At 57.1% G+C, this 22,171-nt stretch overlaps 1 protein-coding gene across 3 annotated transcripts in view; it reads right to left on the bottom strand.

The window, feature by feature from the left end:
* Nucleotides 1-22,171, bottom strand: part of LOC101694110 (Grid2 interacting protein) — a 35,766-nt gene that overhangs the window by 7,192 nt on the left and 6,403 nt on the right. Inside the window, exons 2-14 of one of the 3 annotated variants that reach the window (XM_045075134.1) lie at nt 20,043-20,197; nt 11,999-12,247; nt 11,674-11,759; nt 9,059-9,128; nt 8,326-8,420; nt 7,870-8,053; nt 4,791-4,945; nt 3,772-3,918; nt 3,414-3,511; nt 3,134-3,251; nt 2,030-2,385; nt 1,232-1,648; nt 600-687 (exon numbers count right to left, since the gene is read on the bottom strand). In XM_045075134.1, the coding sequence (XP_044931069.1) occupies nt 600-687; nt 1,232-1,648; nt 2,030-2,385; nt 3,134-3,251; nt 3,414-3,511; nt 3,772-3,918; nt 4,791-4,945; nt 7,870-8,053; nt 8,326-8,420; nt 9,059-9,128; nt 11,674-11,759; nt 11,999-12,247; nt 20,043-20,197 (2,218 nt within the window). Of the gene's footprint in view, nt 1-599; nt 688-1,231; nt 1,649-2,029; nt 2,386-3,133; nt 3,252-3,413; nt 3,512-3,771; nt 3,919-4,790; nt 4,946-7,869; nt 8,054-8,325; nt 8,421-9,058; nt 9,129-11,673; nt 11,760-11,998; nt 12,248-14,829; nt 14,959-20,042; nt 20,198-22,171 lie in introns of those variants that run through there. The other 2 variants (XM_045075133.1, XM_045075132.1) reach the window with 2 other exon arrangements.

Genomic DNA, 22,171 nt, shown 5'->3' on the forward strand with positions numbered 1-22,171 from the left:
CTCTCCCCCATCCTCTTTCCCCTTGGCCCTTGGGGTTGAGCTGCTCAAGGAAGCTGAACCAACCACCTCTCCACCTTGCAGGTGCTTCCTGGATGGACAAAGGCCTTTCTCTTCCATCCTGCAACCACCTTCCACAAACAATATCCCAGCTGCCCGTAGCCCCACCCAACAGCTATAGGGAGATACCCAGAGAAGGGCAGGGGGGGGGGAAGGGACATCTAGTTGGTTAGATATGGATGCCTCCTGACCCCTTATTCTGACTGTGTGACTTTGAGTAAATTACCTAGCCTCTCTGTAGCTCTTCATCAGGAAGTTAGCGTGATCACAGTCCCTACCTCATAGAATGGTCACAGCATTAATTTAGAAACGGGGGTGTCTGGCATTCTGTGAGCATGCGATAAATGCCAGCGACTCTGACTATCTCCAGTTTCAGATGGGAGAAATGCTCTGAGAGGCTAAATAACTTGGGGACACAGGAACGAAATGGCAGGTAGGGCAGACCTCTGGGACTCTAAGCCCTGGGACGTCACAGAAGGCCGCAGGTGGGCTTACGCAGATGGCCTGGTGTGAGGGTTCCCCAGGGCCCTCAGACCACTCACTAGCAGGTTTCTGGGTGCCAAAATGGAGCTCCAAATCAAGATATTTCACCATGTCGCTCAGCTTGTCATAGTCGGAATCTTCCCCGAGCTGCAAAGTGGTAGAGTAGGGGGGGAGGTTCAGGGGGAGGAGGAACTCGGGCAGCTGGACTGCCATTTCCCCCTGCCCCATCCTCTAAGAGCTGACCCTGGAGCGACAGAGGGAGATTCCTTCATCAGGCCCTGGGAGAACCCTGAGGCCCAGGAGACACTGCAGGAAAGGCTAAGTCACCCAAGTGATGAAGCAGTGCACCGCCTGCTCGTGAGGTCAGTCACACACACACCCGGAAGACTCTCCATGCGGGAGGCAGCAAGCTGCACTGGGGTTGGGGGGGTGTTTGCTGTTAAGGGACAGCAAAGGGGCTGCAGCCAACCAAGGGGGCTTAAGGAGGTGGCTGAGAGGTCTAGCCCTGTCTTGAGGGGTCCTTTGCCAGGGGTGAGTTCACCAGAGCTGCCCTGGGCTTCCGATGCTGGGGGAACGGCAGGCAGTAGGGGAAGTGCCAGGGGCTAGACACTGGACAGGGTTTTGTCTTCAGTGCTGTGGCCAAGGTCAGTCTCCCCTGGTGGAGGGCACCCCCAAGCCCCAGGTCACCTACCTGACCCCAGATGGTGCCTTCCGAGTTCTCCACCTGCTCCCACCGCAGGCGCTTGACGCTCATGTGACTGGTCTCACTTCGGCGGTGGCCCAGGCCCCGGGACAGCATGGGGGGTGCACAGGGCACCGGTGGGGGCAGGGGTGGCGGGGGCGGTGGAGGGACAGGGTGGCTGAGTTGAGTGAGGGGCTTGGCCAGTGTCTGAGGAGGGCCCCGGGGACCATCAGGGGTGCGGGAGCTGGGCTTCGGGTCATGGAAGGGCAGAGGTGGTGGAGGCGGGGGGCTGAGTGGGGGTGGGGGGATGTGGTCGGAGATGGAGGAGTAGGTCAGGGAGCTGCCCTCCTCACTGCTGCTGATGCACTCACTAGCGCTGCTCCGCTCATTGGTCACAAAGCTTCCCTGGTCATCGTGGAAGCTCATCTGCCCGGGCAGAGCAAGGTGAGGGAGGGTGGGCTAGCCTGGGGCACAGGGTGGGTTAGCCTGGGGATAAGACAGGCTAGTCTAGTGGGTTAGACTGAGGCTGTGGGTAGGATGGCCTGGGAGAAGGAATGGGGTAACCTGAGGCAAGGAATATGGAGGAGACTTGAGTGAGGGGTTTATAGCTGAGTCAAAGCGGGGGATAGCTCAGCCAGTGAGTGGGGTAGCCTGGGACAGATTCTAGGCTGGACTGGGGCAGGGAGAGGAGTAGCCTGGGGGCGATCCCAATGGCAAGAGGTCTCTTGCGGGAGCCCTGTCCCCTTTACAGGCCCCCCATGTCACAGCTGGGTCCCCGTCTCTCCACATGGGCTGACAAGTGCTTACCTCCTCATAATCATTCTCAGGGCTCAGGAAGTCATCCACGACAGTGACCCGGGAGCCCAGCTGCTCACTCAGCACATCCAGGAAGCGGTCAGTGTCCCGGCTTTGCACAGGGCGGGAGAAGGTGAAGAGCTTCCTGCGGCTGGGCGGGCGGGCAGGGTCCGGGCTTGGGGGGCTGTCGGAGCGGATGGGCCCAGGGTCTGGCTGTGGGGAGGGTGCCCTGCTGCTGTCCAGGCTGGCGTAGGGGTGGGACTCAGAGCTGCTGGGGGAGGCCAAGCCCCCTGAACACAGTGGGTAGTAGCAGGGGGAGGGCAGGAGTCGCTCGCTGGGCCACGAGATGCTGGACAGGGTCCTGGGCCCTGGGGTGGGGAATCAAGTGTGAGGACCCCTCTCCAGTCAGTACCTGCATTCCAGGTGCAGGTTGGAGGGGAGGGTCCTGGGGCAGGCTGGCTCTGTGTCCCTGGGCACAGCACAAGAAGACCCTAGATGATCCTGCCCACCCCCAGGCCCTTCCCTGAGGGAAATCAAAGGCCAGAGTATGTGAGGGGGAACACTACTTAGCCCCAGGACAGGCCAGACTCCCTGCTCATCTTGGAAGGGACCTCAAGGATTCCCCCCGGGACCAACTAAACACAACTGAAAGGGCAGAAGGGCCTTCTCCAGGCCCCAGATCAAGGATCACGAGGCCCCTCCCACACCCAACAGGCCCGTGGCTGACAGGAACATCACCCAGGGGTCCTGCCTTCTGAACGGCAGAGAAACCGTCTTCCCAGTTGTGCCATTCACGGAGCAATGCATGCACTCAACAGTTTATCCAACAGCCACAAGATCTTTTGTGGCTCCTTTGGGGAGGATCTCCGCTTTTCTAAATCGACAGTAGGGGTAAGGATCCACAGAGGGTGTGGGAAAGCGTGTGATGACCTCGACCTCGATAGAGCTTTGCCATGGAGGGCTGCTGAGGTGCCCCAGGCCTCAGTCATGTGTTCATGGACCAAAGGGGAGGCTCCAAGGATATGCCCCAGATGGGGGCAACACCCAGACAGACAGCCCAGACAGAGGCCAGAGGTCAGTGCTGCTCCCAGGAGCCAGAGCTGGCTGAGCCCCTACCTGCTGGGCCTACCGGGCTGGGCACTGGTGGGGAGGCACGGGATCTGGACGTGGTCCCCACCTTCCCTTTGAAGCTGCTGTTCAGCCGGGACTCGAGCTCTGCATAGACGGCTGACATCTTCAGGGAGAGGAGGCCAGGGTGAGTCCAGCCCACTGTTGCCTCCCCCATGAGGCCCTCCCGTGGCTTCGGAGGCCAGGCCTGGGTGATCTGGGAGGCAGGGATCTTCCCCAGCCTCAGGAGCCACATGAACCCCCAGGAGGGCAGGCAGTGGGGTCTCACCATCTTAGGGTTGGGAGTCTCAGGGAGGGACGTGCCGTCGCCCGCCTGGCGCTCGCCTGGAATTAGAGGAAGAGGCATCTCGGGGCAGTCGCCGGGACCTGCCAGGGGAATCAGGGAGGGTGGAGTCCACCATGGAGAGGTCGAGTGATCCCTCTGAGCGCTAAGGTTTGGGTTCCAGCCCAGGCCCTGTGGGCAGCCATCAAGAAAGGACCAGCCAGCCCTGGCGCCCCGGGAGGGCCATCCCTCAGCCCTCCTCAACCTGTTCTCGGGCATCTCTCATCTCACCCACCCCATTCTGCAGATGGGAAAACCGAGCACACCCTCACACCCAGTCCCGCCTTTCGGTCCAGAGCCTCACCGCAACTGAGGCTGGCCTCCAGGCCCTGGGACCGGAGGCTGCGGCGGCACATGGACGAAGCCCTCAGTGAGCTGCGCCGCTGCAGCTCAGGCACTGGCTCGGGCTCCGGCTCTAGCTCCGGCTCCAGGTCCAGCTCGGGCTCTGGCTCTGCAGGGCGACATGAACAGGAGACGGGCCCTTTGTCCTCTCAGCCAGCCAAAGTGCCTCCAAACACAGGAGGTGGAGGCAGTCACTGTCTGTACCAATCAGTGGCCCCAGGCCCTGCTTGGCACGAGGGCTGAGATGGAAGATTCCAGGTCTAGGCAGATGTATGGAATAGCTTTGCCCAGTCCATACTCTGAGGCTTTTGCTAAAATCCTCGAGCCTCCCCTAGCAAACCGTGGGTGTCCAGGACCAGGGACAGGGGGCAGCCGAGAGCCAGCATGCAGGACATCTGTACGCTGTGACGTCACTGTGTGACACAGAGCGCCTAGAATAAGGGCTGGCTGGGTTCGGCACGCTTCCAATTCCTGTAGCCTCAGTGGTGAAATGAATGGTTTTATGGGCACATGGTAAAAGGTGCACGGCAGCGGGAAGCAGAGGCCTCACGTGGCCCCGCAGACCTTAGTGTGCATCTATGTGCACCAAAGCTCACCAGCCAGGTGCGACCTGGCTGTGTCCTTGTTCTCCAGTTCAATAAATGGCAACCATGTGAATTTCTCGATCTGCGACATGTTTTGTGGCAATGCAGTGCACAGCCACTGAGGTCACTCCCATTTCGTGGGTGCGAAGCCTGGGATTCCGGGCAGCGAGGTGGGGTGTCTAAAGTCTGAGGTAATGTGGCAGATAGATGCTGCTTGAGCATCAGTCAGGGAAGGTACGGCTGTGGGGCCAAACGTGTGACTGGCCTGGGTGCACCCGGCATGTGTCTGCGGCCTCAGGGCGTGTCTGGCCATGGGAGAGGCCTGGGTCATCTGTCATCTGAGAATGGGTGCCTGACCCTTCAGAGGGTGGGCTGGGCAGGGCGGGAGGCTGCTTACCTGTCATGGCCGTGTAGCCCAGGAAGCACGCGATTTTCTCCTGGCAGAGTTCCTGCTCCTCGTAAGTCAGCAGCTGGTAGATGAACTGCCAGAGAACTTGCTTGGCCGGCGTGTCCAGCACCGGGTAGACGTCCACGATGAGGGTGTCAATGTTCCTGGGGGAGGGTGCAGGAGCAAGGGGTTCATGACTCAGGTGCTTGCCATGAGGGCAGGGAGAGATGGACAAGGGGGCACTTTGAGGTGCCAGCACCCACCGTGCAGAGACAGAGAAGTGGGGAAGGTAGGAAGGCAGGCCCTGGAGACGGGCTCCCCCCGCACCAGATTCAAATCCTGGCTCTGCCACTTACCGACCAAGTGACCTTTCTCAAGTTACTTAATTCCCCCATGCCTCAGTTTCCTCTTCTGTAAAATGTGGGTAAAAATAGAATCTACCTCACACAGATGCTGTACGATGAAAACACACAGAGTGTATTGGGTAAACCCACTCACTCTGGCAGGGACCGGCAAATGATCCCCAAATCTGGCCCACCTTCTGTTTTTGTAAAAAAAAAAAAAAAAAGAAAGAAAGAAAATAAAGTTTTATTGGAACAGCTACAACTGTGTGTTTACATATGTCGATGGCTGTTTTCGATCTACAACAGCAGGGTTGAATCGTTTCTATGGAGACTATCTGGGCCACAGAGCCATTTACTATGTGGTCCTTCATAGAAATAGTTTGCTGATCCTTGCATTATATGGGAAAATAAAACTGAGTCCGCGCATAACACCCCACATAAGGATGAACTCTAGGTGGATATAAAAACAAAGTATGAAAAATACAATTGTAGGGGCGCCTGGGTGGCTCAGTGGGTTAAGCCTCTGCTTTCGGCTCGGGTCATGGTCTTAGGGTCCTGGGATCGAGCCCCACATCAGGCTCTCTGCTTGGCAGGGAGCCTGCTTCCCCCTCTCTCTCTGCCTGCCTCTCTGTCTACTTGTGATCTTTCTCTCTGTCAAATAAATAAAATAAAAAAGAAAAGAAAAATACAATTGTAAAATTAAGAGGAGACAGTATAAGGAGAATGTCTTTCGGCCTAGGGGTAGGGAAGGGGTTCTTAAAATTTTAAGAGTCAAAGCCACAAGGCCTGAAATGTATTGAATTTGATTTTACAAAAGCAAGAATATCTGTTCAAAAAACCCCAACTTGGATACATGGATATTAGATGTAACAGAAGTAATAAGAAGTAACAAATGGGAGAAGATGTTTACAGTGTTTGAAATCAAAAAGGACTCGGTCTCTAAAATATGCAAATCAACAACAAGAAAAAGGCCAGTAAAATAAAAATGGGCAAAGGGTCTAAACAGGTAATTTATAATAAAGAAACAAGAAAGGCTGAAAGGGACATTCAAAGATGTTTAAAACAGTCATTTCAAAACTGCAAATAAAATAAATGTCACTTTATGCCTAAAAGACTAGCATGAGTAGAAACCTGGATGGTGTCAAATGTTGGTGAGGACATGGGGATGGGGTCCCCAGGAGCACTGCAGGTGAGAGACAGCAGTGCTCTGGGAAGCAGTCTGGGACGACCTGGTCACATTAGGTAAACAAATACCGTACTAGCCAGCAAAGCTGCTCTTAGATATAAATTCTAAATGATTTGTATACAGCCTCATGTGGAAATGCGTGCAATGATGTTCACCATTGTTATCAAGATGGAAGAGAGTGGTGACAAACTGGTGTCTGTCACTGGCAGATAAGCAGATCAGACCTGGACCCTTGAGCCACAGAAATGTGGCTGCAGTTATAATCAATGTATTACATGTACACAGAGCAACACGGCCAGATCTGAACACAGAGGGCTTGGTGAAAAAAAAAAAAAAAAAACAAAAAACCACACCCAAGAATGCACACAGGATAACCACAAAGGCAATGTAGACCAAAAATACAGCCCATGGCGGGGCGCCTGGCTGGCTCTGTTGGAAGAGCATCCGACTCTCAGTCTTGGGGTTGTGAGTTTGAGCCCCACGCTGGGGACAGAGATAACTTAAATAAGTAAAACTTAAAAGAATACAGCCTACAAAACATCAGTGCCCACACTTCAAGAACACATCAGACAAAAGGATGCCCGTTAAACTCATCAGACTGGGTGGCCGTGGGAAGGGACAGACGCAGAAGAGGGAGTGGAGCTAAAAGGGAACAAAAGGTGGAAACAAGGCAAGTGTCCACCACGGATAAATGGACAGGCAACATGTGGTCTAGCCACACAATGGAATGTTATTTGGCCGTGAAAAATGGAATAAGTAGATGCTAGAACTTGGACAAACATCGAAAATATGATGTTGGGGGAAAGAAGCCAGACATAAAAGCCCACATACTGCAGGATCCTATTTATGTGAAAGCCCAGAATAGGGAAAGCCACCTAGACTCTAAAGTAGATTCGTGGTTGTTCGGGGGGTAGGGTGGCGTGCGGAGGGGGAGGAGGGGCGGAAAGGAGGGGGTGACATTGAAGAGGTGCAGGGGTTTTCTTTTTGAGTGAAAATGTTCTAAAACCGAATGTGGTGGTGGGTACACAGATTTGTCCATTCAAATCCAGTGCATTGTACAGTTGAATGAGTGAATTGTAGGGTGTGTGACTTATACCTCAATAAAGCTGTTTAAACAAAAAAAGAAAAGGGTGCGGACGGGTGAGGTGTTTGCACGGACCATGACAATGACCCTATGGATGGAAAAGTGCGACAGACACAGGCTGCTGGCGCTCAGGTACAAAAGGAAGACACCTAACCAGTCCCAACAGGCCTGGCTGGCTGGTGGCAAACGCCCACAGGCGAGTCCTGTGACCTTTCCACAAACGTTTCGAAGGTCACTGCTTCACTTGACTGAGGCTGGGTCACGTGGCTGGGAGGTTTCAGAGTCAGGGTTTGTGGAAGGGCCCTTTGATTACCCACCACCCAGGGGCCCCTGGTACCAACGTCTGCTTTCTTTGGGTCTCTCCCAGGAGAAGGGGGCTCAGGAGACACAGGCAGGGAGACCCGGATGGTGAGTCTGGGCAGGATTTGGGGTCCACCCAGGGCAGCTCCCCCACCACCACCCCGGCCCAGCCACCTGTGCTGGAAGAAGCTCTCGAGGGCCCGGCAGATCCCATAGCGCTCGGGAGGCGTGAGGAGGTGCTCCAGCTGCTGGCTGAAAGTCCTCCCCTGCACCCGGATGCTGGAGGGCAGGATCTCTGCTACCCACTGCAAGGAGGTGAGCGCCGAGGACGGGTTGGGGGAATCCAAGGAATCGGAGTCTGTTGGGGCCACAGGCAGGAGAGGTGTGGGTGACCCAGCGTCCCCGGACCAGAGGCGGTTTCTCTCCCAGTGGGAGCTGGGGGCGGGGACAGAGGGACAGCCCCAGGCAGGGCCCTGAGGCTGCCCCATTGGAATCTACAGAACCACCTGGGGAGGGAAGCTGCAGGTTTGGGGGGAAAGCAGAATCCTCTGCAGACTTGTAAGTCCCACACGTAGAGGCCCTGGCAGGGTCTCTGTGGGCCATGAAGCCAAGTGGCCATGGGTGTCTCACCGCTGGCAAATGGGACGAGCCCCTCCTCCACCACCAGTGTGGGCATCGCGCCGCTGCCTTGAAGCATGGACACCACCTTGTCATGGGAGCAGTTCCTGCCAAGAAGAGATGGGCCCGGGAGGGCTTGACCAGGATGAACAAGGGCCATGGCCACCCACCAGAACTCCCTGCCCTGCCCGTAGAGGCCACTCAACAGTGCACAGCTGGGCCAGGACCGGAAGCCATTCTCCTGCTCATTTATCTCCTCTGCAGGAGACCCTCCAGACCCAGGACAACCTGGACACTTCTGGATGCACAAGGACTGTGATCATGTCACCCTAGGCAGGGCTCCCTTTTGGGCAAGACACCCATGGTCCATTTAATTCTGTGTCCCCTGGGCACTGGGCTGGCTCAGCCAGCAGAGCCTGTGACTCTGGTTCTCGGGGTTGTAAGTCCAAGCCCCACACTGGGTGTAGAGATTACTTAAAATCTCTAAAAACAGAAATGAAACAGCAACAAGGAACAACCCCTCTGTGTCCCTTGCATGGAGCTGGGGTATTTTCCGGTTGGAAAGACAAACTGACATCCTATCTAGTCTGAAGGGAAAGAGTCAAGAGCTCCCAAAGGAAGAGGGGCAGACCCTGGAGACAAACTGGTCACAGGCGATCAGGACCATGGCCTCAGTGTCCCAAGAGCCAGGGGTTCTCAGAGGATAGTGTCTCACCAAGCTTTGACATCCCCAATAGCCTCTGACCTCATGTCCAGTCCATTGAGGAAGAGGATCCGGTCTCCTGACTTGAGGGATGCATTGTCAGCCGGGCTCCCTGGGAGCAAGAAGAGAGAGTGTGCTGGTCAGCTGGGCGGGGCTGTGCTCTGTGAACCCATTTTACAGGTGCCAAATGGGACGAGTGGCAAAGGAGAGCCAAATGCGGCCCAGCAGACCCCACATTAAAACCAGCACCCCTCTGCTCTCAGCTGCTCGGAGCAGGGAATGAGCCCCTGGGTGGGGGTAGGAGACTTTGGGGCTCAGCATGGACCGCAGGTCAGCCTTGAGCTATTGGAAAGGGGGAAAAATAAAGAAGATCCTGTAGCATCCATCCCCTGCTGAGAAGCCCCCTCTGTACTGTTCTCTGCCCCGCACAGAACGGTTACCATCATAGATTCTCTGTGCCTTTGTCATTGGCCAAAATGCACCTGCCGACAGGAAGGGAGCTTCCTCCCCCAGGCTGGGAAACATGGTGTATGAATCGTGCTTGTTTGTTTCTGTGTTTCCTAAGGCTTTGGCATCTCGGGTTGCTGCTGACCCTGGAAACACTGCCCTTCCGTGGCTGGCCAGTCCCTACCTGGTAAATTACTGGCTCAGAAGAGAGCCTCTTGTATGCAAACTGATCAGTCCGGAGCCCACAGCCAGGGCCCTTCCCTAATGGGCTCTCAGACCTCAGGCCACGACTGACTGCGCCCTGCCCTAATCTTCCAGGGCCAGGCACCTGCTGACTCCCTGGGCACAGTTATGCCTCAGAGCCTGCTCTGGCTAGGCCTGTTCCTGCTTTCGCCTGCCTGGCCTCATCCTTCCCTTCCCCCGCGTGGTCCTGCATGGCGTGGCCGTGCTTGGTGTGGCCATGTCCCCTCCTCTTGGGAGCTGTGAGGGACAAACTGTTTTTCCATTGGCCATCACTTCCTGATCTGTTGACCTCACCATACTTGAATAATAGTAAGACCTGTGTTTTTATACGTGGTTTTTTTTTTCTTTTTGCCTCTTTTATCAGCTGTTTGGAAATCAGTGGGGGAATTGGAAATTTGATTGGAATTGATTGGAAATCAAGTGGGGGAATTGACAAATGCCTAAAGAAAAGGTACTCTCAGATTGTGAAGAGCTCTCTCAGGAGGCTCTGGGGACTGTCGGGGTGGGGGGATGCGGAGTGGGAGGGATGCTCAGGGAAGACCTGCTGGGGAAGTGGAGTCCTTCCCCCGGGACTGAAGAGTCAGGGAGGGGGAGAGGTGATGGGGATGGATCCAACCTGACCTGTGTGGAAGCTTGGGCCAGCCTGGGGTGGGAGGACCAGAGGGGTTGTAGCTGGGGATTCAAGATTACTGGGTCAGGAGTCAGGAGACCCCAGGTTCTGGTCCTTGCTTTGCCAGAGCCTCTAAAGGCCTCAGTTTCCCCATCTGTAAAAGCTCTCACAGAAGCGTCCTATGGTTTCCTATGACAAGGAAGGCATGGGCTTACCAGCCTGGAGGTTGGGTTGGGGAGAACAGCACCCCAGGTCTTAAACATGGCCCCTGGCAAAGTATGCCTGGCTGCACCCCACATGGGGGTGGGGGGGAGGTGGGTGGTGCTGGTGGTGGGCACAGTTGGAAGAGACAAAGGGGAGAGATGACGTATTTTAGAGGACCAGCCATGTGCCTCTTCCCTGCAACACTGTGTCAACGATTTAGTAACACTAAATCTGAGAACTGTGACATGTCAGTCATCAGGATTGGGTGTCAAAATGATCTGATGGTTGGACAACGATGCAAAGGCACTAAGGCACTTTCCTGGGGATCCGAAGTTGTCCAACCCACAAATCCCTGCACTATAGGTGTGAGATGAGGAAAGGTAGAAAGGACTTAGGGTCAGACGGACACAGATGGGGGATGTATCACTAGGAGCATCATTCCCAGGTGCTGGGAGCATATGGATACAGGACAGAGAGAGCAGGTGACCTGGCCCTGTGGCGTGATAACTGGGAGGGAGAGTTCAGCTTAGCACCAGGAGGCATTTCTGCCCCACAGAGTCCTTCCACAATGGGATGTGCTGTCTCGGGAAGAAAGGAGTTTCTTCTCCCCACTCTCCCCCGACCTGCCCTGGAGAGGCAGGAAGGAAGAATTCCTGCATCAAGAAGGCTCTGCTTTCTTCAAGATGTCACCATTCCAGGAGGAAAAGGAGGCAGGCTCGGTGGGAGCAGGAGCAAGGTCCAGACTGGGGGTAGGGGACCAGATAGTAGGCAGAGGCCCTGAGGGCCTAATGGGTCTCTGAGTCTGGCCTGCCCAGAAAGGACCAAGTTGACAGAGGGCACTCCAAACCAGGCAGGCTGACTCGGTGCAGACTGGGCAGGCGTCAGATGTGTGCTGGTTACCCCAGTGTCTGGGGCAGTGGCACCCAGCCCTCCCCGCTGGACATAGAATAAGTCCGGATGGAGAACTTGGCTTTCTTGGCTCAAAGGTGACCCTGAACTTGGAGGGAGTTTGCCCCAACTGGGATGGCCCCTCTGGGATACTTAAAGGACATGAGCTACATGAGGTTAGAACTTGGAGGTAGAAGCGGGGGCTACTTAGTATGGGCCTAAGAGGGTCCTTCAACCCGTCCTGGACAACTCGCGAACCCCTCACCAGGCAGGACAGACTCGATCCAGACAGGCCCGTGACCGCGCAGCGTGAAGCCGAAGCTCTTGTTGCCCTTGTAGACTCGTACTGTCCTGGGGAGAAAGAAGGGGCGGGGTGGGGGGCTGGCAGGGTGCGCTGTCCTGGGGAGAGGGAGGCTGGGGATGGGGCGTAGCGGATAGAGAAGTCCCGTGCCCTGCTCCCCTTAATCTCTCCTCACCCCCATCCCCACGCCCAAGTGTCCCACGCCCCAACCTCGCGCCCTCTGCCCAGATGTGCATCCCAGCCCACCGACTAGGAGGCATCCGCGGCCCGTGCCCGCGCGCCCCGGTACCTGCGCGTGCCTCCTGGGCCCGCACGGCCGCCCAGCAGAGAGGCAGCCTTGCGCGGTGGCGGCTCGTCGGGGCGGCGCGGGGCCGCGCTGGCGCGAGTGGACACCAGGAGGCGCTCCGGCCGCTCCTCGCTGCGGCTCCGGCGCAGCCCCTGCGCGCCTTGCGCCCGCCGAGCGCGGCACAACTTGCCCAGCAGACCCTGTGACACCACTTCGTCGAAGCGCGCCCGGTGCTTCTTGGGGATGAAGATCCTGCCAGCGAGAACCGCAGAGTCGGGGCGCGGTCTGGGGGCGCGTGCCAAACCGCTGCCTAAAGTCTCCTTCTCGTGGGCGCCGCCCTAGACTCTCCCGCCCCTACACGGGGGTTACAGGGGAATCAGCAGCCGGCACCCCAGTCTCCCTCTCGGTGCTGGGACTTGCACCCCAACCGGCCTGGGCCACACCAGGACCTCGCGCCCAGCTCTCCATCTCGGGAAACTCACAATGGGACCGTCTCCATTACTGTGGCCTTGAGGGACCTCGGTGTCCCCTAAAGCCCTTTCGTGGACCTGTTCCTCCTCCTGCCTCCGTCTTCCCATTTCTGGCCTCTCCCCTGCGCTCTCATTTCATGCCCTTGCACCTGCCAGGCCAGACCCCAGCCAGGTATCCGCCACCACCTGTCTTCTTACCCGATTCCATGCAGCTCTGCTGGAGGAAACCAAAGCCACGCTCTGGCCGGGGTCAGACTTCCCCCAGACTCCCATCACACTCCTGGCCCTCCTGCTTGCCTCTCTGGCCAGCCTTTCTACAGCTGCCGCCTCAGAATTTGCCAGGAATTTGCCAAGAATTTGCCTCTTACACTATTGCCGGGCACACTCTCTCTGCTTCCTAGCTACACGGAGATGGACCTTCAACACCCTACACTGGCCTTCCTTCTGTTCAATCCCGCACGCTCCAGGAAGGCCCTGCTGTCCGTGCCAGCCAGGCACTTGGGTTCAAAGCTGAAGGAACTGCGGTTCCTACTCTCAGGAACCTGGAAGTGGTGAGAGGCCGTGGGGAGGCTTGGGTGGATGCTGTATGGGGTCTACACCCTGGCACGAGTCCCTGGAATCTGTGAGTGTCTCCTGCGAGGAGGGAAGCTCTCTGAGGGCTAGGGATGTAGCCTGGCTGGAAGCCACAGTGACGGCTCAGGATTTGGCACAGGGAAGTGACTCAGTGACTCAGGAAACAGGAGACCCACCAGCAGCACAGCCATAGCTCCCAGGAATGGCAGCAGTTAACAACCGGGTGGAACCCCCATCCATGGCAAAGGATCTGGGGGGCTCAGAGAAGACCTGTAACTTTCCAGGCTGACACAGCTGGCCCTTGGCACAGCTTGAACAGAAGGCCAGTCTCTGACCCTTGGCATCGTGGCAGGACTCTGCCAAGGGCCTCTGAAGCTCTGGTGGCTAGTGAGGCCTCCCTGGTCACATGCCAACATTCCCGTCCCTGTCCTTTGTATGAGAAGGCACTGCCAAGGCCATGGTGGGGAAGAGGGAGGAAGATGGGAACAGTGGTCTGTAGCCAGCTGAAATACAACCCCTCTGCGGTCATCCAGTGGCCCCCAGTCAGTTTCCTTGACCTCTATGGTAAGATTAATAAGACCAGGCAGGCAGAATAAGCTGCCTGGTGGGAAGGAAGGGAAGTGGGTCCTCCAGGAGGAGGGGGCATCAGGGTTGACCCCGCTGAGCTCTGCTCCAGGTACGAATGTTCCAGGCGACCAGGAGACCAAAACAAGAGGCCTGCTCAACTTTTTCAGGACATTCTGGCCCGATGCTTATCCCCGCCCACCCACAGAGATTGCCGAAAATCTAGAACCTCGGTCTCATTGCCCAGATGGTCACTCAAGGTCTCTGGAGCCCGACACCTCCTTCTGCCTGACCTGCACATTCCCCACACTGTCCCAGACCCACCACCCATGCCTCTTGCCCCAGCAAAGGAGGGATGACAAGCCGGAAATTGGCCACCTCACAATCTGGGCTCCAGCCCCAGGCTCCAGAAGGCCCTATGTCCAGCCTGGGCAGGGGCCTGGTGACCATCCCAGCTCCACCCTCCAGCAGCAATTAGAAAAGGTCTGCCCCTCCCCACTCCTTCTGCCCGGGATGGTAACCATGGTGAGTCACCAGCTGCCCAGGTGGGAGAACATTGGTGGCCTTTTCTCTGCTTGGTGTCCTTGGGACTGTGCCAGATGCCCTTCCTGGCTTGCACTGGCCCTCCGTGCAGCTCAGTCTGGCCAGGCACCCCAGGCCTGGGTCTCCCCTCAATCCACTGACCCAGTAGAGCCAGGCGCAATGGGGCCTCACGGACCACTGTGGCAGAGCACTAGTCCTCTGACCATGACAGCATGCTTGCCCAGGACTCCCAGGTCCCTGCGATGCCAACAGGCTTCTCTGAGACCACAGGACTCTTCCCTGGCCACCCAGCCACGGTTCAGTCAGTCAGTTCGGTTCCCTCTGCCTTGGGGGGGGGGGTCAGGAGTAAATCCGTGTCCAGATTGTCCTAGGGGTGGCCCTAGTGTCCTCTCTCTCTACCACATTCCCTGCCTAGGCTCTCTGGCCAGGTCCCCGGACCTGCCCAGTAGTAGGAAGCAGAGGAGGGCTTTTCAGTCCCAGCCTTTGGTTCCCTCTCCGCCTCCCATCCCGACCCCCAGGGGCGCGTGCAGGTTCCAGGCATCCAACGGGGGGACTCGCCCCCTTGTGCCGGGTGGGCGTCCATCTCAGTGCCCCAGCCCCACCCCTTCTCAGGCCGCCCAAGACCGGTCCGCCGCGCCTAGGGTGCACAGTTCCCGGGGGCGCGGGGCGCGGTGGGGAAACTACCGAAAGTGCCGAGAGAAGCCCTGGTCCTTCCCCATCTGGAGCCGGCGACGGCGGCGTGGCAGGTGCCGACAGGTAGGGGTGGCCGAGCCCGCGAGCAGAGCGAGGGCGCCGCGACTCCAGGAGCCTCTGCCGGGCAAGCGCGCTCGGCCCCTCCCGAGCCAGCCCGGCCCGCGGCCCCGCGCCCGCCCCCTCCGGGTGGCCCCGCCCCGCCCCGCCCCCAAGGGGGATCCCGCAGCTTGCTCCGGGGGCGGGGGTGTGGGGGGGAACGGGGGTTTGGGAGGGGCGGTTCAGGGCTGTCAACGCTGCTTCCTCTTGGGTCCCTCCATCAGTCCCTCCCCAAGTGTCTCGACTGCAACCTTTTCGAGGCCGGGGCTCCCGGGTCCCAGGTCACCTGCACCGTGGCGGGTCCCCGGCCCCTGGCTGCTGCGAGGCTGAACCCCAAGGGTTCGGAAGAAGCACCGAATTTCTTTTGTAGAGCGTGGGAAGGCTTTCCGGAGGGCGTGGCCTTTGTGCTAGGTTTCAGGGAGTGGGTCAGGGAGGGGAAGCCCCCCTCCCCTACCCAGGGGGAAGCGCTAATCAAGAAGCCTGTGGAAAGGGAGGCCTTGAATGACATTGCCAGATGCTGAGTGTGTGTGTGTGGGGGGGGGACGGTCCTAAGGATTGAAGGAGAGGAGGAGGTACCCCCGGTCTAAGGATTGAAGGAGAGGAGGAGGTACCCCAGAGATTTTAGTGCACCGGGGGAGTGGGTGAGGCTGGGGGTGAGCATATGGAGTGGGATAGAAACACAGAGGAAGATGTATGAGATTTGGTGAGTGAGTGGAAATGAGGAGCGACAGCCAGGCTGGGGCAATTCCCAAGTGTGTGTGTGCTGAGGGGACAAAGGACTCCTACTGGGAGAGAGGGAGCTAGGAGGAGAAGAGGGGGATGACAAGCCAAGACCCTCTGGCTCTGGGTCTGCTACTCCTAGAAGTCAGGGCGGGAGCAGACCGCAGGGAACCCGCCGCCTTGTCATTTTCCCCGCTACTCCAGTCCTGCTTGCCTGCGGGGGAGCTGGCCCAGGACATCCTGAGCAGGGGGTCCTTTGGGGACATCAACACCAGGCTCTCTCCTCTCCAGGAGTTGGCCGGGACCCAGACAGACAGGACCTGCAGAGGCAGAAAATCCTGGGACGCTCCCTCTGTCTCAGTCACTGGCAGAAAGGGACATCTGACATGGTTCTGCCTCCAGGTTCCTGAAGTCAGTCCGACCACGCTGCCCAGCACACCTCAGCCCTGGTTCCTGGCCCCAGCGAGGCCACCACCCTTCCCCTGATCAGCCTGGGCTGCTTTTGTCTCCAGCGGCAGCAGCAGCAGCAGCAGCAAGCCGAAGCCAGAACTCACCGCCTCAGCCCCGCCAGGGAGAGAAATGCCTGAAAACCACTACAGTGACTACAGCTCCCTGATATCCACAGGGCCACAGCCAACCCATCATGACCGAGCCATCTCTGGAAGTTGGGTTCTGGGTGCAATGGCCCGGCATCCAGAACCAGGCCAGCCCAAAGGTTATGAAGACTGTCCGCCTCACTGGGGGCAGAGGAGGTGTGAGCAGGGAGGAAACGCTCATGGCTGAATCCGGACAGAGGCAGAAGTGCACACACTGCCTTGGGGCTCCATGTCCTTGTCATCCCCTATCCCTGTCCCTGTCTGTCCACAGCGTACCTGGACCCCTTGGCCCCAGCATCCCAACACGCAGGGAAGGCATCAGAAGGGGAGAGCAGCTGGTGCATCTGGCAGAAAGCCCAAGACAGCATTGGGGGGGGTAGGGGTCAAGAGAGAGCTGGAGTTTGCTCAAGTGCCCGCCCCTGCTAGAGGGGGCTACTAAAGGCCGGTCACTCTGGGCCACAAGCTCTCATTTGGGGACTTTGCACACACCCCCCCCTCAGGGCACATTTGGCATCATCTGGAGGCAGTTTCTCGGTGGTCACAAAATGACAATGATAGGGAATGTGCTACCGGGATCTAGTGCTGCTGAATATCCTACAAGACACAGGGCAGCCCCCAACCACAGAGGGTTATTGGGCCCCAAATGTCAAAAGTACGAAATTGAGCTCTAGGGAGAAAGAGACCTTCCCTAGGGGAAGCCCCCATAAACTGAGAACATACCACGTCCCATCATTTCATAGATTTCTCCCGATCTGTTTGTAGTACAGTGTCCCCGACACTGGTCCCCAAAGCAGAGGAGGATGGAGGGGGGGTACAGGTCTTCCCTCGCACCCTCCCCCCAGATTATCAGCTAATCTCTTTTCTGCTTCCAGTTGGCAAGGTCCATTTCGGAGATTTCCTCCCAAGAACCCTGCTGGGAACACATAACCATGACCAACCCCATTTTACAGATAGACTGTAGAGGTCAATGAACCTGCTCAAGGTTGCACAGTCCATGAGTGGACCTGGGGGTCCAAGGGAGGTCTGTGGGGATTCCACACCCCAGCTCCCTCCAGCACTGTCCCTGCATTTCCTTCTCCCACCTGCCGGCCCCTCCCCTCCCTCTCCTCCCCACCCCCCCCAACCTCCTGAACCACCCCCCACTCCCCCTGCAGACCACACAGCTGCCTTTGCTTTCCTGCTCCCTCCTAACCACGTCACACTTCCCAAGCTGCCTGGACTGGCCTGTCCTAATTAGAAAGTCATTTTATCACTTCATCAAACTGGGATCCCTTCGGGGATAGACCCAAATTAAGCTCTGAGCTTCAGGGTAAACTGCCGTCATGGGGAAAGATGAGACCCTTTGCTTCCATTCTCACCACTGACCCAAATCTTACGCTCACGGCAGCACCATCCAGGAGAACCTTTTTGATGATGGGCATATTCTAAACGTGCACTGTCCTTGTATGGTGGCCACGAGTTACACGTGGCTAGCAAGACTGAGAAGCTGAATTTCCAATTTTATTTAGGATTCATCAAATTTCATTTTAAAAAGCCACACACGAGGCTACTATGCTTCATGATCTCACTGCTCCTTCTCCTTCCTCCGCAAGCTTTCTGATTTGGCCACTGGGACCACCTCTCAGAGATCACACAGTGACTTGGGTGGGTTCCAGCCGCGGCCAATCTCTCTCTCTCTCTCTCTCTCTCTCTCTCACACACACACACACACACACACACACACACACACACACACTGCTTCACCTACTGTTTGCGCTCAAGGTGTAACGTAAACCCTGTCTCTCCTCAATGGGCCATTCTAAGACCACAACTGTCACTCTTTGTGGCCACCCATCCTAGGCAAGGTGGTTTACAGCCCAGTATCGTTGAATACTCAGTGTTGGGTACTGAGTGGCCCCACTCTTATTGTGGCATCGTCCACTTCTGTGGCTAGATGTCTGGCTCTAATGAACTCTTCTTAGCGTATGTCTTTCCACCCCCATCGGACACATTGCCAGACTCTTAGATTCACTGAGCCACAGCGGTGGCATCTGCTGCCTCCTCCAGGGAGTCCACCCTGATTGCCGCCCCCGCCCCCGCTGAGTTGGCCCTGGGCAGCTGGCACTCTGGTCTCAGAATCACAGATGGCTGTATCTGTGACTCCTCCCTGCCCCCCGAGAGCTCTCCAATAGAAGGTTCTGCATGGGGATAGCTATTGCAACCCTGGAGCCCAGCATGTGGGCCGCCAGACCCTGGGGGTGGGGTGGGGGTGGGGAGATGGAGTGGAAGGAAGTGGGGGTTGGGGTGGCTGAAGCCCCACTGCCAAGGTACCCCTCTCCCTGCAGAGCCCAGCTGGGCACCGCCCCCTCCTCCAGCCTCCGCCCCACTTGTCCAGTCGTACTGACATGCACTGACAATAGAGGTTGCTGTTTCATCCTCCCCAGCAGTGCCCCGGAGATGCTGCGGGGACCGGCAGCCCGGGCAGCCCGGGCAGCCCGGGCAGCCTGAGATGGCCAGGATTCCCGCTTCCCAGGCTCCAAATCCAGCACGCCAAAGGGGACACCTCCCCCACCCTGGCTCTTCCTGACTCGCTGCCGGTGGTCGCGTGGGGACAAACTGCAGACAGGAAAGCAGGCGTGGGGAGGCAGATAAGCTATCTGGAGAGGCAGAGGCGACACAGACGGAAGCCAGGGCAGCTCCGAAGGGAGATGAGGAGGACGGAGAGGACCTCCAGCTGAGACTGGCTGCTAGCAGCCTTGCGACACGCACGTGCCAACTTCCCAGGGGACGGTCAGCTGCCGCCGGTATCCCTGGCCCAGCCCTGGTAGAGATGGGTGGAGTGGGGGGCTGCCCACCCATCACCTCCCCAGGGAGCCATCATGGCCAGTGCATCATCTCCACTGCAAATTAGGCTGGAGAAATAACTTTTTTTTTTCTCTCTCTCTGGATTTTCCTAGCAAGGGGCAGGCCCCTAACTCACCCCAGGCAGCTCATGGTAGCCTCTTTCCGTGGCCTTCTGTGCTCGATGGCAGAGCCGAGCCGCTATGCCCGGGCTTTGGGGGGGGGGTGGCCAGCCCCATCCCTGACATTGGCCAGGCCCAGAGGGAGGGGCAGGCTGCAGGGTGAATGGCAGCAAGGGGAGGGGGCGGGCTGAGCCCCGGAAGTAGGGGGGGTAGAAGTCGCAGGCCCTGGAGACTGGGTGAGAAGAGAAGGGCGCCCCCCCCCCCGTACCCTCCACAGGATCCCCGATAGGGAAGGCATCACTCAGGCCCAGTGGGGGGGCTCATCAAAGCTGCGCTGTGCCAGGCAGTGATGCCCCGGCCGGAAAGTGGGTGGGTGTGGGGGCTCCAGCTGTCAACCTACCCGCAATTTTTCTTCCTAAAGGATAAACTTACAGGGTCCAAGGCCGAGCAGAACAGAAAGTGCAGAGCTGATGGGTTCGCAGTCCTGTGCCAGCCACTCATTTGCTGTGTGACTTTTGGGCCAGCCTCTTAACCTCTCTGAGCCTGTTTGCCTCCGAGAAATGGGGATAATAATAGCGCTGGGATGATTCAGCTGGAGAGGGTCCCCCTAGGCCCCTGGCAAGGTCCTGGGCATACAGCTGACATCATCAAAAGGCAGAGAGCACACACTGTGTCTAGCATGGGGATGTCCTTTGTGCAGGAGGTGGGTCCTGTGTGCAACCTGACCCAGCCCGGCATCCGGCAGCACTTCCGTTCTCACTCACAGCAATACCCTGGGAGTGGGTCGTCGTTGGACCCCTCTGAGCGAGCCACACCCTGCCTGCCCCTTCCTCTCCCCAAACCGAGGTACCTGAGGTTGTCCAAGAGGGGCGTGCGGGCGTCGCGGGGCAGCTCCAGGGTCAGCGTCCACACCAGGTCGTCCACCCGCGGCTCGGCTGCAAACTGCTTCAGGGCGGCGAACACTCGTTCCTTGGCAGTCGGCTGGTCCCCCAGGATCTCATCCACCTGCGAGGACAGGCCTGGTGAATGACCACTGGGACCAGAGCAGAACACTGCTCACCTCCTTCCCTTGCTTCCTCAGTTTACCTCCATGACACGGGAGCCCTGCAGGGGCTCTGTGGTGACCTCTCCACCCAAATCACACTTCCCAGCCTTATAGCAGACAGACAAGGTGACATGGGTAGTATCTTCATGTACATCTAAGCACACGGAGGCTGGTGTAGGTGGAGTGACCTGTCCAAGGCCACGGGGGTGACGACTCAAACTTAGAAACAGCCCTTCTACCGAGTCTTATAAGGATCAAAGGAATCAATACAAGGATTTTACCATGTGCCAGGCACTCAGTAATTGCTAGTCACTATTATTATAACGCTATAGTTCTTTCCGCCACACTGTTCGCTGAGAGATCCCACAGAGAACATTCTGGCTCCACAGAGAAGCCCTGGAGTGTGTGCCTAGCCCTGAACTTGGACTCCCTCCGTGTTCCCTCGGGATTTCTGCTTTCTTCTGCTCTGTGTACAAACCAGCTGACACCAATTAAGGTACATCTAATCAGAGGAGCCCACGCAGCTGCTGGAAAGGGGCGTGCAAATAGGCACCATGTTTCTGGAGGCAAGCTTTGGTAAGCATGTCCAGGGTCTAAAAATGCACCCGTCCTCTTACCCAATGATCTAGGGACGTATCCTAGAGATGTCCTGAAAGACAGGGTGGTGCACAACATTTGAGTGAAGAGGCTCACCTCTACGTTGTTGTAATACGGAGACGTTGGAAGCAATATCGATATCTAATAATATGCGATAAATAATGTCAGCACATCCATCTGGGGGATATTTGCAGTCTCGGCTATTCAGCTAAGAAAGGAAGAAACCCCAGACTCTTAGGGAGGTGGGACCCTGGCAGTTAGTGTTGTAGCCTTGGGCATTTGGAGGCTCTGGTCCCGGGTTTTGGCTCTTGAAAAAAATGATGTGGAGACTCGGGGACAGCAGAGCTTGCTGAGGGTGGTGGCCGAGCCCCGCAGTGCACCCAGAATGGACTTGTCCTGACCGGGTGAGGCAGGACAGATGGACTTCTCGTTGCTGAACCTGTCCTGCTTCTAAGGCTGGATCTTCGGCGCGGATTCTGCAAACTGTTCCTCCCACAGACTCTCCTGCCTAAGTGAGCAGAGTCAATGTCTGTTGCTTGAGAGCCAAGTTCATTTGACACACTGTAGTACCGAATATTGTTGATTCTGGGGTGAGCATTTTTTTCATATTCTAACATCTCCCAAATCAGTATGTGTCCTCCGGTAGTTGTCGTTCCTGTGAGTGTATAAGGATGTGATGGTTAGTTGTTCCTGTTGTTACTTACACTGACTTATGTGCACTGCTGGTGCTGAATATGTTCGTGTAAGTCTAAAGTCCTCTTCTAATAACTGCTAAATTAAGTGACAAGTAGGTGATAAGGGAGCATGTGCCATTGGTTTATTGCCAAGGGCATTCCTCTTTTTGTGATTAAAAAATTGGGATGTCGCGGCGCCTGGGTGGCTCAGTGGGTTAAGCCTCTACCTTCAGCTCAGGTCATGATCTCAGGGTCCTGGGGTCGAGCCCCACATCGAACTCTTTGCTCAGCAAGGAGCCTGCTTCCTCCTCTCTCTCTGCCTGCGTCTCTGCCTACTTGTGATCTCTGTCTGTCAAATAAATAAATAAAATCTTAAAAAAAAAATTGGGATGTCTCGCAACTGACAGTTTTCAGTTTGATGCAATGCGGTACTTTATGGCCAGGAAGAACGATGCTATAGATATTTATTGAAAACCAGGAGGCACTGAGGCACCTGGGTGGTTCAGTCAATTAAGTGTCTGCCTTCAGCTCAGGTCATGGCCCCAGGGTCCTAGGATTGAGTCCCAAATCAGGTCCCTTGCTCAATGGGGAGTCTGCTTCTCCCTCTGCCTGTCCCCAACCCTCCTGCTGCTTGTTCTCTCTCGCTCGCTCACTCACTCTCTC

Source organism: Mustela putorius, unplaced genomic scaffold (assembly GCF_011764305.1).
Source record: "Mustela putorius furo isolate JIRA1106 unplaced genomic scaffold, ASM1176430v1.1 tig00000139_pilon_pilon_pilon, whole genome shotgun sequence".
Taxonomy (NCBI): Eukaryota; Metazoa; Chordata; class Mammalia; order Carnivora; family Mustelidae; genus Mustela; species Mustela putorius.